This window comes from Rhinoraja longicauda, chromosome 5 (assembly GCF_053455715.1).
Source record: "Rhinoraja longicauda isolate Sanriku21f chromosome 5, sRhiLon1.1, whole genome shotgun sequence".
NCBI lineage: Eukaryota > Metazoa > Chordata > Chondrichthyes > Rajiformes > Arhynchobatidae > Rhinoraja > Rhinoraja longicauda.
In genome coordinates this window covers 44,540,685-44,555,006 of record NC_135957.1, presented here as the reverse complement: position 1 = coordinate 44,555,006, position 14,322 = coordinate 44,540,685, and the positions used below count along the sequence as shown (strand labels likewise).

Below are 14,322 nucleotides of genomic sequence, written 5' to 3'. Positions count from 1 at the left end.
CCTTTATTAAATTGGGAAATTAAACATGTGCCATATTAGTGAATGGGGAACCTTTCCGTCTAATTAAAGCAGAGATGCTCAAATGAATGCCTCAAATGTAATAAAATGATCTCAATACTTCTCAAAAACTGAGTGACACAAAATAATAATATCCATTGTATCAAAACAAATACTTCAAATTGATATAAGATAAAATACTTACTTAATTTTGCAGCCCATATGGCGCTGGTGGGTGTGTTTCTAAATGTGTGCATCAACATGGAAGCCATGACTTAGTTTCTATAGAAATAAAGTTTAATTATATAACAACTAATCACTATGGTCTACATAACGTCAATTCCCCACCACCATTCTTGGAGCAATATTTTCAACATCCTATGTACAAAATGGTCTCAAAGATTTATCGAGCATCGTAGGAATAACAAGGTCACGACTTTGTCGCGATTAATTATAACACAGCCTCTATAATAAGCTAAAATTATGCCATGTTGAATTCACATCACGTAGGCCATAGCCAAAAACAGAAAGTTTCAGCTTTTGTTGATTAATATTATTAGAATGTCTGGATTACTCTTCTAAACAATGATACTTAGCGTGTCGAACAGAAAATATACAATTAAGAAGCTGACAACCTCCACATTCAAAATCCAAAGAGCACAAAATAATAAAAAAACTACAAAAGCCGACTGAGTTGCCTGACCAATTGGCTTAAGGCTGAAATCCCCAGTGACATCACTGGAACAAATTAAACCATGGAACAATGTAATTTACATGAAGAGGTTTGCACCTTTCCTAATTAAAATCAACGCAAAAGTAAAATGACTCAAAAAGTCACCGAGAAGGTCTTGCAAGATGAGTTGAACACCAAATTTGACAGAATTGTCAACGTACAGATTTAAATCACACGGTACAAGGCGCAGAGAAACCCGGAGCCTCCCTACCATGGTTGACAGCGAAAAAATTCATTCATACCATCGGTGAAGACTGCAGCAAGAGGCAGGGTCGAGACCCTGGTCACTCGGCAACTCACTGCCCATTGCTCTTTGTGCCCCAAACCAAATTAGTCCCGTAGTTCACTCCCTCCCCCTCGGACAACTTTATTCGGATAAAGTTATCTGGAGCGAAATTCCGACAAAATGAAGTGAAACAACATCACTCTCTACTTTTTAATGATACATTTCCAGCAAGTATCTCTCCACATATATTGACAGATCTGCCACTGGCGAGTAATTTCAACGCCTTCTCTTTTCATGTCGGATTTCCAGTATCTGCACTTTTTGGCCTTTGAACTTGGCACCCGGTCCCCACCCACTCCCCCGGACCATCAACCACTCTTCTCCACCCACCGCTTAAATTCAACGTCCCCCCAACATAGTTTCCCCTCCCAGCAACAATACTTTACCAGTGATCTCTTTATCAGTTCCAGCCTCTCGTTCTCCGGGCCCTTGCCTTGTCCCCGCTCCGGCCCCTCGCTGCTGTGGTCCCCGCTCCGGCCCCTCGCTGCTGTGATCCCCGGTGGCCGGTTCCGGCCTCTCGGTACCGCAATCCCTCACGACGACTCTGACCTCAGACGCGCCGCCTCTCGGGGTTGCTGCGATCCGCAACTGCGGCTCCGGCCTCCCGTCTCTCCGGTGCCGCAATCCCCGCCTCGCACCCGTCGCCTCTCTGGTGCTTCAACCCTAGCACTTTCACCCGAACACCCAACAGAAGTCCTCTCCCGGCCTCACCTAAAACCCGCCCATCCTTGCATTTCGCGCACCCCCCACGCGCAAAACCGCCTTGAGAGGTGGAGGCAGTTGATGGTGAAATATTCCGGATTGCAAGAGATCATAATCTATCCGCATACGCTTGCCCGCAGCGGGTATTTTTTTCAGGCGGCGACTGCGATTCCCTCCCCGGTCGTCGCACTGGGCGGGTCCGGTCGTGCACAAGATGGCGGCGGCGGTGCGAGCGGCGATGGTGCCGCTCCGGCTCCGGCTCCGGCTCTCGGTCGGCAGGCATCTGCGCCTTTCAGGTACACACGGCTTCGGATGTCCCTTCGAAGTTCAAGTGTTTCTAGTGACACTCCAAGGACAGTTGCCTAAATACAGGGGCTGGTGACTCCTAAATAGGTGTAGTCCGTCCACAGTCAATAAATGTCACCCCGGTTTAAAAACTTTGCACGACTGAATTACTCAGTCCTTAATTATATAACAGATCGACGGGACTGCTCCTCTGTCTGAATAGCCAAAAGAAAAATAATTTAAACAGAAAAAGAACTTCAGATGTCTGATATTTTGTATTTTGCTGTTTGTGTCTTTCTACTGTCGAGGTTTGCTTGGTGTCGTGGAGACAGTAGAGGAACAATTGTGTAGGAAGGTACTACAGATGCCGTTTTAAACCGAAGACATATAAAAACCTTTAGTGTCTATCTTTAGTAAAACACTTGTTTAATGTTACTGGCACTGTTGGCAAAGTTAAACTTGAACTAAAATACTCTTTAACTAATATTCAGATCTAGAAAGGAACAAATAGAATGGAATACTTAAATATGATATGTTTAGGCAGAGAAGTGTTGGCCTTGGCATCATGTTCAGCACAGACATAGCGGGCTGAAGGGCTTATTACTGTACTGTTCTATGTAATACAAGATGTTAATTTCCTATCATTCAAGTGGATGCTGACAATCTGACATTTGTAAATAAACGAAAAATTAAAAACAATTGCAACTGCTGGAAAATTAAATAAAAGCAGAATGTTTGAAAGTTAAACATTGCAGTTCAGGCAAGTAAAAGGGGAAACAGTTTGGGATCAAATACTCACTTTTAGTTGGTGAGTTTGGAAATCTTGATTTTAAATGAAAAAAATATATATTTTACTAAAATCTGTGTTAGTCAAACCTGTTCCATTCACTTGACACAAACATCTTGGTTTAGCTAAACAAAATCGGATTAGATCATTCATAATTTAGCAGATCTATTTTAAATATTTAAATGATTTTTGGAAAAGGTAATTTGAGGTTATAATTTCAAAGAGATTAAAGTAAATTGGTGCTTGATGGTCAGTGCAGACTTGGTAGACTGAACGGCAATTTTCTGCTCTTTGATTCTATGCAACAAGTATGTATTAATAATGCTGTAAGGTGCCACTATATTAATGGTGCCATTTGGGAAATTGACAGTTTTAAGTCTTAAGCATGCAACTCTTACAGTCAGTTTTCCTTTAATCGTAGAGCTGACAACATTTATGTTCATGATCTGATTCACTTTATTTACAGTTGTGATAAAATATGCATCATTAATGCTTTTGGAGGGAGCAAAGTCCTGAAATATGTCAATAATTTACTCAAGTGAAGACATCTCAAATGATGACTAGTTTTGAATCTGGAATTCTCTGCCACAGAAGGCAGTGGAGGCCAATTCACTGGATGTTTTCAAGAGAGAGCTGGATTTAGCTCTTGGGGCTAACGGAATCAAGGGATATGGGGAAAATGCAGGAACAGGGTACTGATTTTGGATGATCAGCCATGATCATATTGAATGACGATGCTGGCTCGAAGGGCCAAATGGCCTACTCCTGCACCTATTGTCTATGTTTCTAAACCTATATACTGCATTTCATATGCATTTGACTATTTTATCCTCTCCAACACACAGTCAGCAAGCTAGATCATACTACACTTATCTATCCAATTGTAGTGAGAGCTAACACTGAAACTTCTCCCACGTCCACACCACTGTTCCAGAGCTAGACACAAAATACTGGTACAACTCAGCGGGACAGGCAGCATCTCTGGAGAGAAGGAATGGGTGACGTTTCAGGTCGAGACCCTTCTTCAGACGAGTCAGGGGAAAGAAAGAAGAGAGATGCAGACAGTGATGTAGAAAATAGAACAAATGAATGAAAGATATGCAAAAAAAAGTAACAATGATAAAGGAAATAGGCCATTGTTAGCTGTTTGCTGGATGAGAATGAGAAGCTGGTACGACTTGGGTGGGGGAGGGATGAGGGAGAGTGTGTGCAGGGGTTACTCTGCATTCAATATTCATACCACTAGGTTGTAAGCTGCCCACGCAAAATATGAGATGCTGTTCCTCCAATTTGTAATTAGCCTCACTGACAATGGAGGAGGCCTAGGACAGAATATTCAGTGTGGGAATGGGAATGGGGAATTAAAGTGTTTGGCAACCGGGAGATCAGGAAAGTTCAGGCGAACTGAACCAAGGTGTTCAACGAAACGATCGTCCAGTCAACTTTAGGTCTCACCAATGTATAAGAGTCCACATCTTGAACAACGGATACAGTAGATGAGGTTGGAGGAGGTGCAAGTAAACCTCTGCCTAACCGGGAAGGACTGTCGGGTCCCTGGACGGAGTCGAGGGAGGAGATATAGGAACAGGTGTTGACTTTATTCACTTATATGGACTTTATTAACTTCACCACCAATTTCCATCCTGCATTCAAATTCACTTGGACCATCACTGACACCTCCCTCCCTTTTCTTGATCTTACCGTCTCCATCACAGGAGATGGACTGTCGATATACAAGCCCACTGACTCCCACAACTGCAAAGACTCTATCCTCTATTCCCAATTCCTCAGTCTACGCCACATCTGCGCCCAAGATGAGGTGTTCCATACCAGGACATCCAAGATGTCCTCATTCTTTAGGAAAAAGGGGTTCCCCTCTTCCATCATAGATGAGGCCCTCAACGTGTTTCCTCAGTACCCTGCAGCTCTGCCCTTGCCTTGGGTACCTCAGAACTGAGTAGGGATTAAAGATGTCCAAGAATACTCCCGCTAGCTAGTCTGCACAGCTTCTATGGACGCGGCCTGGGAATCTGTCTGGGCCAGTTGGTTTTCGAGGGTTCACCCTCGGGAAGGCTGATCTAGCTTCTGCAAAGGTGACCCTTGGAAGAGGCACACTTGATTCTGAAAGGACGGATGTCATTGCCCCATTAGCCTTCTGATGAAAGCGAGCATAGAAAGTATTAAGTTCATCAGGTAGGGCCACACTATTACCAGTGATGTTGCCTGACTTCACTTTGCAACCAGTTATAATATTCAAACCGTGCCACATTCTGCATGTCTGAATTATTATACAGGGACTGAAGTTTATCCAGGTATTGTCACGTGGCATCCTTGATGCCATTTAATTAGATGGCTCCAAATTTGAGATGTGTCCAGTTTGTAAATGACATATCAGGGGGTATGGGGAGAAGGCAGGAACGGGGTACTGATTGAGAATGATCAGCCATGATCACATTGAATGACGGTGCCGACTCGAAGGGCCGAATGGCCTCCTCCTGCACCTATTGTCTATTGTCTATTATCATGATAACATTGCATTTCTCATAATAGTTATTTTCAAATCTAAATAATGTGTCCTATTAATTTAAGCATCTTGGTGAAATTCAAAATCTGGAAAATGATTCAAGGATAAACGTGTGTAGAACTTTGTCTTTCCTCAAGAAATGAAAAGCAGATTTAATGGATTGACTTTTATTTCACCTCCCTTACTGTTTGGGACCAGACAACTGACCAAATGTAGTGGTAGTTTAAATGCAGTCTTGAAAGCACAATTTGTATTTTGTTTTGTTATTCTTTCTATTCTTCCTGAACATTAAATTCTCCTAGCTACTATTTATTATAATTGCAAAATGTAGTCCTAGTGAACAGTGCAAGTATTTTTGGTCGGTTGATGACCTAATCTGCAAGCGCATTCTTGTTGGAAGTGGGTCAAAGGCTAACCCTGCCCTTTTTAAACTGAGTATGGGAAATGTTTAAAGAATCTGTGCCAAAGTTCATTGATTAAATGCAGGCGTCATCTAACATATTTGTGTTATTCAGAGGGCAGACAGGTTCAGTATTTCCAGTTGCCTAATCATGCTATTTGGACCAAAGTTATCTTGTATATTAGGACTATCATCAAAATTTAGTCATATAAAAATATTTAGAGCTAAATTCTAAACAAATTAAGATTCATTTTTTAAAAAACAAACAATTATCTACAATAATTGAGCGTAGAAATAAGTTTAAAACAATTGTAACTTTAGGGCTATAAAATATGTCCTTGGAAATTGCTTTCCATTGAAAGCTTATTTCACACTATGTTCCTCAATGTCAAGATAACTAAGAAATAACAAATGTTTTCTATACTATTTTTATTTCACTAAACTGTTATTCATCTCCCTTAGAACACATGGCCTTCAGGTAAAAGGCCAAAGGGTGGTTTAACTTTTTATGTTGCTTCGTATTGGTTCAAGATAATGTTCTTGCATAATACAATCATTTATTTGATGCAATTTGCTTTGTTGACTGAACAGCACGATTATTCAGTAAAATCATTAAATGGGGGAAAGGTCAGTCAACGGAGAATTTAGTCGTGGCAGCACGTGTTCTTCTCAAAATCACAAAAACTTCCCTTTTAGAAGTCCAAGGCACATTTCTTACAATAACTTATTAAGTGGCTCGCTTTGTAAAATTAGCAATATTGGAACTGTTCTATCAGTTGTACCCAGGTTACGAACGTCCGACTTCTGGATACCCTTGCACACGAATAAGCTCCCATAATATTAATAAATTCAAAAGACCAATGCCATTTACATGCATTCGTTCCTATGATACTCATCACTGTCTCGGCAAATTCTTCCAAGCCCACTGGTAGGATAAATCAGCAAACTTTAGAGTGGTGTACAGTTGACATCTCCAGCACTGAATTGAGCACGTAACATTATTCACATGCTCAACACAAGATTCCTGAAACAGGCTATCTATTCTCAGTACTGTTGCAAGAAGGGATTATCAGGCAAACAGGACGAAAGATTAAAAGATGCCACATCCCCACTAACGGCCCCTTGACCACCGGGGAGTTTGATCAATTGGGATAGTATTGAAAATCCCACATACCTACACTGGGTGCACACAAAAGACCCTGCAAAGTGGCAGAAAGAGCATATCACCTTACAAACTACGCATTTGCCTGGAGATCAGGCATCTCCTGCTCCATCTGTGGAAAAGTCAATGGTTTTCACATCCATTCCATCAGTTACGTTGGAGATCATAAAATAGGGTGTAAGCAAGTTCATCCCACACTGACCTTCGTGGTTGAGAATGCAAAGGAGAAAGGAATTCAGTTCTCATGCTTGCTATCTGAACGTGTTTGTGTATTGTAGGGGTAAGGAACAACCAAATATATCAAGAAACTCAAGTCCTATTAGCAGAGCTTACATAGGCGATAACATACATGGGAAGAAAGAAAGGGTAGATTGCATTTTAATGCAGGGAATCTGACATGCAGGTGTGAATAACACTTGGGAAATTGGTGTTGTTATCGGAGAGAGTTGGTTGAAAAATGGACAATATTTTGGGGCTGCCATTGTGAGAGTGCTTGTTGTTGAGGATGGACTGCTGTGTTTCAGCTGTATGTACTGACTTTGTGTGAGAGTCTTTGGCCTGTGTGGAGGCTAAGTGGTGCTTAGGTTAGATATACTTCTTGGTGGTTTAAAATCAGCAGTTATCGCAGTGATATGCTCCTGCAGAATGAGACAATTGGGGAAACTTGTTAAGTGTGAAAAGATTTGCAAGGATGTTGCTGGGTCTAGTTGGCTTGAGTTAGAGTCATAGAGTGATACAGTCCAACCACACTAGTCCCACCTGCCTACACTTGGTCCATATCCCTCCAAACCTGTCCTATCCATGTACTTGTCTAACTGATTCTTAAACGTTGGGATGGTCCCAGCCTCAACTACCTCCTCTGGCAGCTTGTTCCATACACGCACCACCCTTTGTGTGAAAAAGTTACCCCTCAGATTCCTATTACATCCCCTTCACCTTGAACCTATGTCCTTTAGTCTTCGATTCCCCTACTCTGGGCAAGAGATTCTATGTATCTACCTGATCTATTCCTCTCATGATTATAGACAGTTGTAAGGAGAGACCGGATAAGCTGAATCTGCTTTCCCTTGAACGTAGGAAGCTGAGACGTGACTTGGGGGAATCTGTGAGAGAGTGATCGAGGTGGTACTGTTTCAATGTTTAAAAGACATTTAGATAGACACATGGATAGAAAAGGTTTAGAGGGATATGAGCTAAATATTCTCATTCAAGAAGCTAACCCTTCAGTCTGATTAAGGGTCCTACCCAAAACTTTGTCCTGTTATTTCTTGTTATAGGTGCCACCTGATCTGTTGAATTCCTCCAGGAGTTTGTTTTGTGTTTGTTTTTTTCACAATGTTTTTTCCTGGTGATGAAATCTTTGCTGGAAAATTAACCAAAAAGAATGAAAATTCAAAACAACTTTGGATACTGCAGGTTCCGTACCTTTTTGAAATATTTAGGTATTGCAGAAGCTTGCTGGGCAAGAAGTGATTATGAAGGGACTTGTTTACAAGGTCATTACCTTATTGCCCAGGAGTGTAATCCATCAAGCACAGGACTGATGGGTAAAGGGAATATGTTGTGAACCCAAACATGGGCATCCAAGATTTGGACAATCCAAAGTTTTCCGAGGAGAACAAAGAAGATCAAAACGAAAGGTGGTAATAGTTGAGTCCAAAGGTTGCAAATGAGCATAAAGGTTATATTAGCTGCAGCAAGGCTGGAATCAGGTGATGATGTCGAGATAAGTAAACTTAGTTTAAAAGTAGCTTGGATATGCTTGAAACATCATGAATATAGGCTTAAAACAAATAGGGGTCAAAAATAATACCCAGGCGACAAATAGTCTAGTTTTGTTTCAAACTGTGAAGGTTGGTGTTCGTAGCTTGGGAAGGGTGGTGTGAATCAAAGACAGTGACTTTCCTATTCCAGAAAAGTAATTGAAGGAAATTTCAGCTTTTCAGTATTAAATTTTGGTCGCTCTAATGATTTATTTTTAGTGGAGAGTCTGCTGTTGGAATGAAAAAGAATGGAGATAATGAGTGGCTATTTCAAAACTTAGTTTGTTTCTAAGCAACTATATTTTAATGTATTTAATTCAAAGGAAGCCTAATTCTAACTTCCTTTCAGTTGGCTTGCCTTCAATCATCAAATTTCAATTTTCTATCTTTCTATTTTAGGTTACTTCTGTCGCCGTTTCACAATTTCTTCCATTATGATGGGCAAGTATTTTTAACAAAAATATCAGAAGCAAGCTGTTTATAATCTTTGTTTTTAAGTTAATATTGAGCATATTGATAGGACACTGTGATATTTACGGATAAAATGTAATTAAATGCTATAAAGGAATAATTCCAAGTCATTTTTTCCATCTTGTATTTGGACCCTCCAGCCTATTTTTCAATGTAAAATAGCAACGATTGAGAGGAAAACATCACAATGCATGCAATTTTTAATTTTTAAATTTTTTTTTTAATAGTTTTAAATTAAATACTGAAAATTATGGAAACCGTATCTAACTTTCAACACTAAATGTTTTGGAGAAAAAAAGTATTTAAGGGTGCACTATGTATGTCTGAAATTAATATTTGGATATTTAATCTTTTAATTGGCTTTTTATTTTATGGTCCACAAATCAGATTAGCTCTTCTACCAGTGTGTATTTTGGGTTGCATTGCCAAGAGCTAAAAATGGTATACTTTACCAATGGCATTCTTTCTGAATAGTAAGATAATAATTCATGGCATCCATTAGAGAAATTTTGCACAGACAATTAGTTGATCAACAGAGGTACAAGGATTAGGCAGATATTATACCTTCAAGGAACTATGTACCTGCACTCCTAGAACACTCTGTTCTACAATAATCTCCCAACACTCTACCATTCGCTGTGTAGCACCTGTCCATGTTTGACTTTCCAAAATGTACCACCTCACATTTTTCTGTATTAAATTCCATCAACCATTCCTCAGCCCACTTGGTCAACTGAACAAGATTCTGCTGCAATTTTTGACATCCATCTATCTGCAATATCACCCACTTTTGTATCATCTGCAAACTTGCTAACCTTGCCATGTACGTTCCCATCCAAATCATTGAAAAATATGTCAAACAGTAATGGGCCCAGCATCGAACCCTGAGGCGCACCACTAGTCACAGCACTCCAGTCCGAGAATAGACACAAAAAGCTGGAGTAACTCAGCGGGACAGGCAGCCACTCTGAAGAGAAGTAATCGGTGATGTTTCGGGTCGAGGCCTTTCTTCAGACACAGTCTGAGAATCGACCTTGTACCGTTACCCTCTGCTTCCTTCCATGAAGCCAACAATCTATCCATTAAGCTATCTCTCCTTGGATCTCATGCAATCTAATCTTCCAGAGCAGCCTACCTTGCGGAACCCTGTCAAATGCCTGCTGAAGTCCATATATACAATATCTGCAACTCGGCCCTCAACAACCTTTTTGCTCGCATCTTCAATAAAACTCAAACAGATTCATGAGACACGACTTCCCATGTTCAAAACCATGCTGACTCTCCCACATCATTCCTTGTCCATCTAAATGCGTGTATATCCTATCCCTCAGAATATTCTCTAGTACCTTTCCAACTACAGATGTTAAGTTCACTGGCCTATTGTTCCCAGCATTTTCTGTGGAGCCCTTCTTGAAAAGAGGCACATCATTTGCCACCCTCCAGTCTTACAGCACCTCACCTGTATTTAATGACGACTCGTAAATTTCAGCAATGGCTTCCGCAATTTCCTCTCTCATTTTCCACATTGTCCTTGGATATATCTGATCCGGCCCAGGAGATTTGTCTACCTTCATATAATCGTCAGGACCTTCAGCACCACTTTGACTGTTATACTGACTGCTCTCAAGACACTTCCATTGACTGCCCCAAGTTCCTCAGTCCTATCTTTTTGCACTGTAAAAACAGAAAAGAAATACTCATTGAGGACCTTGCCCATCTCATGTGGCTCCACACAATGTTGACTGCTGATTCCTGAGGGATCCCATTCTCTCTAGTAACCCTTTTCCCCTTTATAAAATCTCTCGCGACTATCCTTAATGCTATCTACAATACCTAGCTATTGTTCCCTTTTTGCCCTTCTGTTCTCTCCAGTTTACTTTTAATGAATAATTACATTTTTATGACAATAATTAGAAATTGTATTTTGATCTCCTTTGCTACAGGGTGAATTTTTATGAAGTGTAAGCCAGAGACTCTTGGACTGTTGATAGGAAAGTTAACTTGCGTTACATGGAATTTAAGTATTTAGACACTCATTAAAGCTCTAGCTCATGATAATTATGGAAATCCATTGCAAGAACAGGAAATGCTGGAAATTGTTGGAGTTGTGAGGCAGCAGCTCTACGAACTGCACCACTATACTATATTCCAATTAGAGATTTCCAGGCAGTTTAAAAAACTTAGGAGAGCATTGAGAATTGCTTTTTAAAATTAAAGTTCTTGCATTTCATAATCTTTGTCCTTTTTATAGAGAGGACTCATGTCAATTGTGAAGTCAAAAGTGATGTTGCAGTTGTACGATTTAACACGCCAAACTCTAAGGTAATAATGTTTTTGAGCATTTGGTTCTCTTTACATTTATCATAAATGTATATATATTAAAAGTGGCATCCAAATGGAAAAATTGGAAGGCTATCAACTAAAAGAAAACTGTGGAGGCGTGGGTGCTAAGTGTACCTTTTGCATCTGTTTTGTCAATGGGGCAAGCTGCCAACTTCACTGTAAATGAGAAATGTAGAAACAGTAGATGCTAGAATCATGAGTGAAACACAAGTCCTGGAGTAACTCAACAGGTCAGGCAGCATCTCTGGAGAACATGGATAGAGGATGTTTCAGGTCAGGACTCATCTTCACACCGAAGGTGCAGCAGGCAGTGCCCGGGCAGCACAGTGGGGCAGTGGTAGAGTTGCTGCCTTACAGCACCAGATACATGGGTTCAACCTGACTACAGGTGCTGTCTACGGAGTTTATACATTCTCCTTGCGACTGCATGGGTTTTGTCCAAGTGCTCTGGTTTCCACACTCCAAAGATTTACAAGTTTGAAGGTTAATTGGCTTCTTTTAAAAATTGTAAATTGTCCCAAGTGTGTGGGATAATGCTCGTGTACATGGTGATTGCTGGATGGTGTGGACATGGTGGGCTGAAGGGCCTGCTTCCATGCTGTATCTGTAAACTAAGGTAAATAGATAAATACAGTCTGTCCCCTGTGATGGAGGCAGAGGTCAAGGAAGAGGAGAGAGGTGTCAGAGATAGTCCAAGTGAATTTGAAGGCAAAGTGAAAATTAGTAGTTAATGAAATCAATATGTTCTGCATGGGTGTGGTCTCCATATAGCAAAGAAAGAGTTGGGGGATGGTGTCAGTGTACATATGAACAAGGAATGTTCAGCATAACTGACAAAAAAACAGGCGTAGCTGGGGCCCATGCAAGTGTCTATGGCTGCAACTTGTGACAGTAGTCAAAGGAGAAGTTGTTGAGGGTAAGGACAACTTATGTTAGTTGATGAAAATTGACTATAAATATATTTAAGAAAGAACTGGAAGGCCTGATGGGAGATAGAGGTATAAAGAGACTGAATGTCCATGGTAAAGATGAGGCAGTGGGGGCGTAGAAATTAAAGGTTATTGAAGGGCGTGTGAGGTGTCATGTATTGTAGGTCCAAAGGGACTGGACAAGTGGATAGGATGAAATCAAAATTGTTTTTCCGACTGATAGGAATGTTGGTTTGATATCATCTAGGGTCAGTTGTGGGAACACTGATAAATTACTTTGTCTTAGGTATTTAGGGCATTATTTATTTCTTTGAAAATGATTTTTTTTAAACTTGGAAATGCTTTAACCATTGCGGAAATGGGAAATTAAATAGGATAAGTTCAGAAAACCAATTGAAAATCCATATTGGACACAAGGCTGTATTAGAAGGCACAACATTTAGGAAGTTGTTAGTTATCTTTATAAAATAGAGGGTAGGTTTCAATTTAATTATTGTCTAATTTTCTGAGAGATATTTGAAATGGAATATTAAAGATCGAAAGTAGGTGCAGTAGAAAATGATAGAGTTGGGCTGAAAGACTGAGGATGAAAGAGTATTCTCAGAGCATAATAAATGGGGAGATTTGGCAAGGGATTTATAAAGCACAAATCATTTTGAAATAAAGAAGGGTGTGTAATCGGATGACACATTTAATGTAACTAGCAAAGCATTCAAATGTGACGTAGAGAAAAGATATTTTGCAGTAAGTTGTGTTCTGGAATAGATTGGGTGTGTGGAGGCAGATGTACTAGCTTTCGGAACAGTAAATAATTAAATTGGGGAAAAGGACAAGAGTCACTGAATGCATTAATGAATGCTTTTTTTTCAGTGCTTTGACATGGGCCCGGTGGATCAAATAACTCGACATGCCGAGTTCTTTGAATCAATTCTTCCTTGTTGAACAAGGCATCTGGTGAACCATACAAATTATTGTTGGACATTGCTCTCCTCTGCTTCAAATCATCTTGGAAAACAAAGATAACCCCACATTCCTCCCCTCTCCTAACTAAACCCCAAATTCTACTTACTTATCACTGATTCTTGCATACTCACTGACATAGGTTGGTTTCTCATCTCCTCCCAAGTTCCCTTAATTATTAATTTCCTTCCCATCTCTAAACCTCTGTAGGCCTAGCAACTGGTTAAGGACAGGTGGTGAAGAAGACTTTTGACATGCTTTCCTTCACAGACTAAGGGATTGAGTATAACAGTTATGACGTCATGTTGCACCTATACAAAACATTGGCCAGGCCACTCTTGGAGTTCTGGTTGCCACATTGCTGGAAGGAATTGGTGGCCTTAGAGAGAATGCAGAAGAGATTCACCTGGATGTTGCCTGGAATTGCAGACTGTAGTTATAAGGAGAGAATTAAGTAGGCTGAGTTTCCACTCTGGCACATAGGTAGCTGTTTGGTGACCATATGGTGGTGTATAAAATTGTTAGGGCATAGGTATAGAGTATATGATCTTTTTCCTGGTTGTGGAAGTTTAAAATAGGTTGAAGGTGTGAGGGATGTATTTAAAGTTCTGAGGTGCACGTTTTTCAACACAGAGGAAGTGGAAGAGGAAGTACAGTTACTATGTTTAAAAATCATGTGGACGGACTGGATGGGAAAGGAATAGAAGGATACAGACCGCATGCAGGCTAATGGGATTAGGATAGATAGGCATTGATTTGACAGAGCAATTGAGCCAAAGGGCCTGTTTTGGTGTTGTACAATTTTAACTCCAAGTTGGCTCACAATTCTCTGGAATTTTGAAGAATAATGGGTGATTTTATTGAAACGTACAATATCCTAAGGGTACGACAGGATAATATTTCTACTAATAGGAGAGTCTCTGATGAGGATATGTAGTTACAAGATATGGGGGCAGTAATGCTAATTTGGGATCCGTAGT

General features: G+C 40.4%; 2 protein-coding genes across 3 annotated transcripts in view; one reads left to right on the top strand and one right to left on the bottom strand.

The window, feature by feature from the left end:
• Nucleotides 1-1,925, bottom strand: part of hadhb (hydroxyacyl-CoA dehydrogenase trifunctional multienzyme complex subunit beta) — a 31,116-nt gene extending 29,191 nt beyond the window's left edge. Inside the window, exons 1-2 of one of the 2 annotated variants that reach the window (XM_078399406.1) lie at nt 1,403-1,925; nt 203-279 (exon numbers count right to left, since the gene is read on the bottom strand). In XM_078399406.1, coding sequence (XP_078255532.1) covers nt 203-269 — 67 coding nt within the window. In that variant the 5' untranslated portion in view covers nt 270-279; nt 1,403-1,925. Of the gene's footprint in view, nt 1-202; nt 280-972; nt 1,196-1,402 lie in introns of those variants that run through there. The other variant, XM_078399407.1, reaches the window with a different exon arrangement.
• Nucleotides 1,401-14,322, top strand: part of LOC144593592 (trifunctional enzyme subunit alpha, mitochondrial-like) — a 56,042-nt gene continuing 43,120 nt past the window's right edge. The window contains exons 1-3 of the mRNA XM_078399405.1: nt 1,401-2,014; nt 9,039-9,080; nt 11,362-11,432. Of these exons, the coding sequence (XP_078255531.1) occupies nt 1,933-2,014; nt 9,039-9,080; nt 11,362-11,432 (195 nt within the window). The 5' untranslated portion in view covers nt 1,401-1,932. The remainder of the gene's footprint in view (nt 2,015-9,038; nt 9,081-11,361; nt 11,433-14,322) is intronic.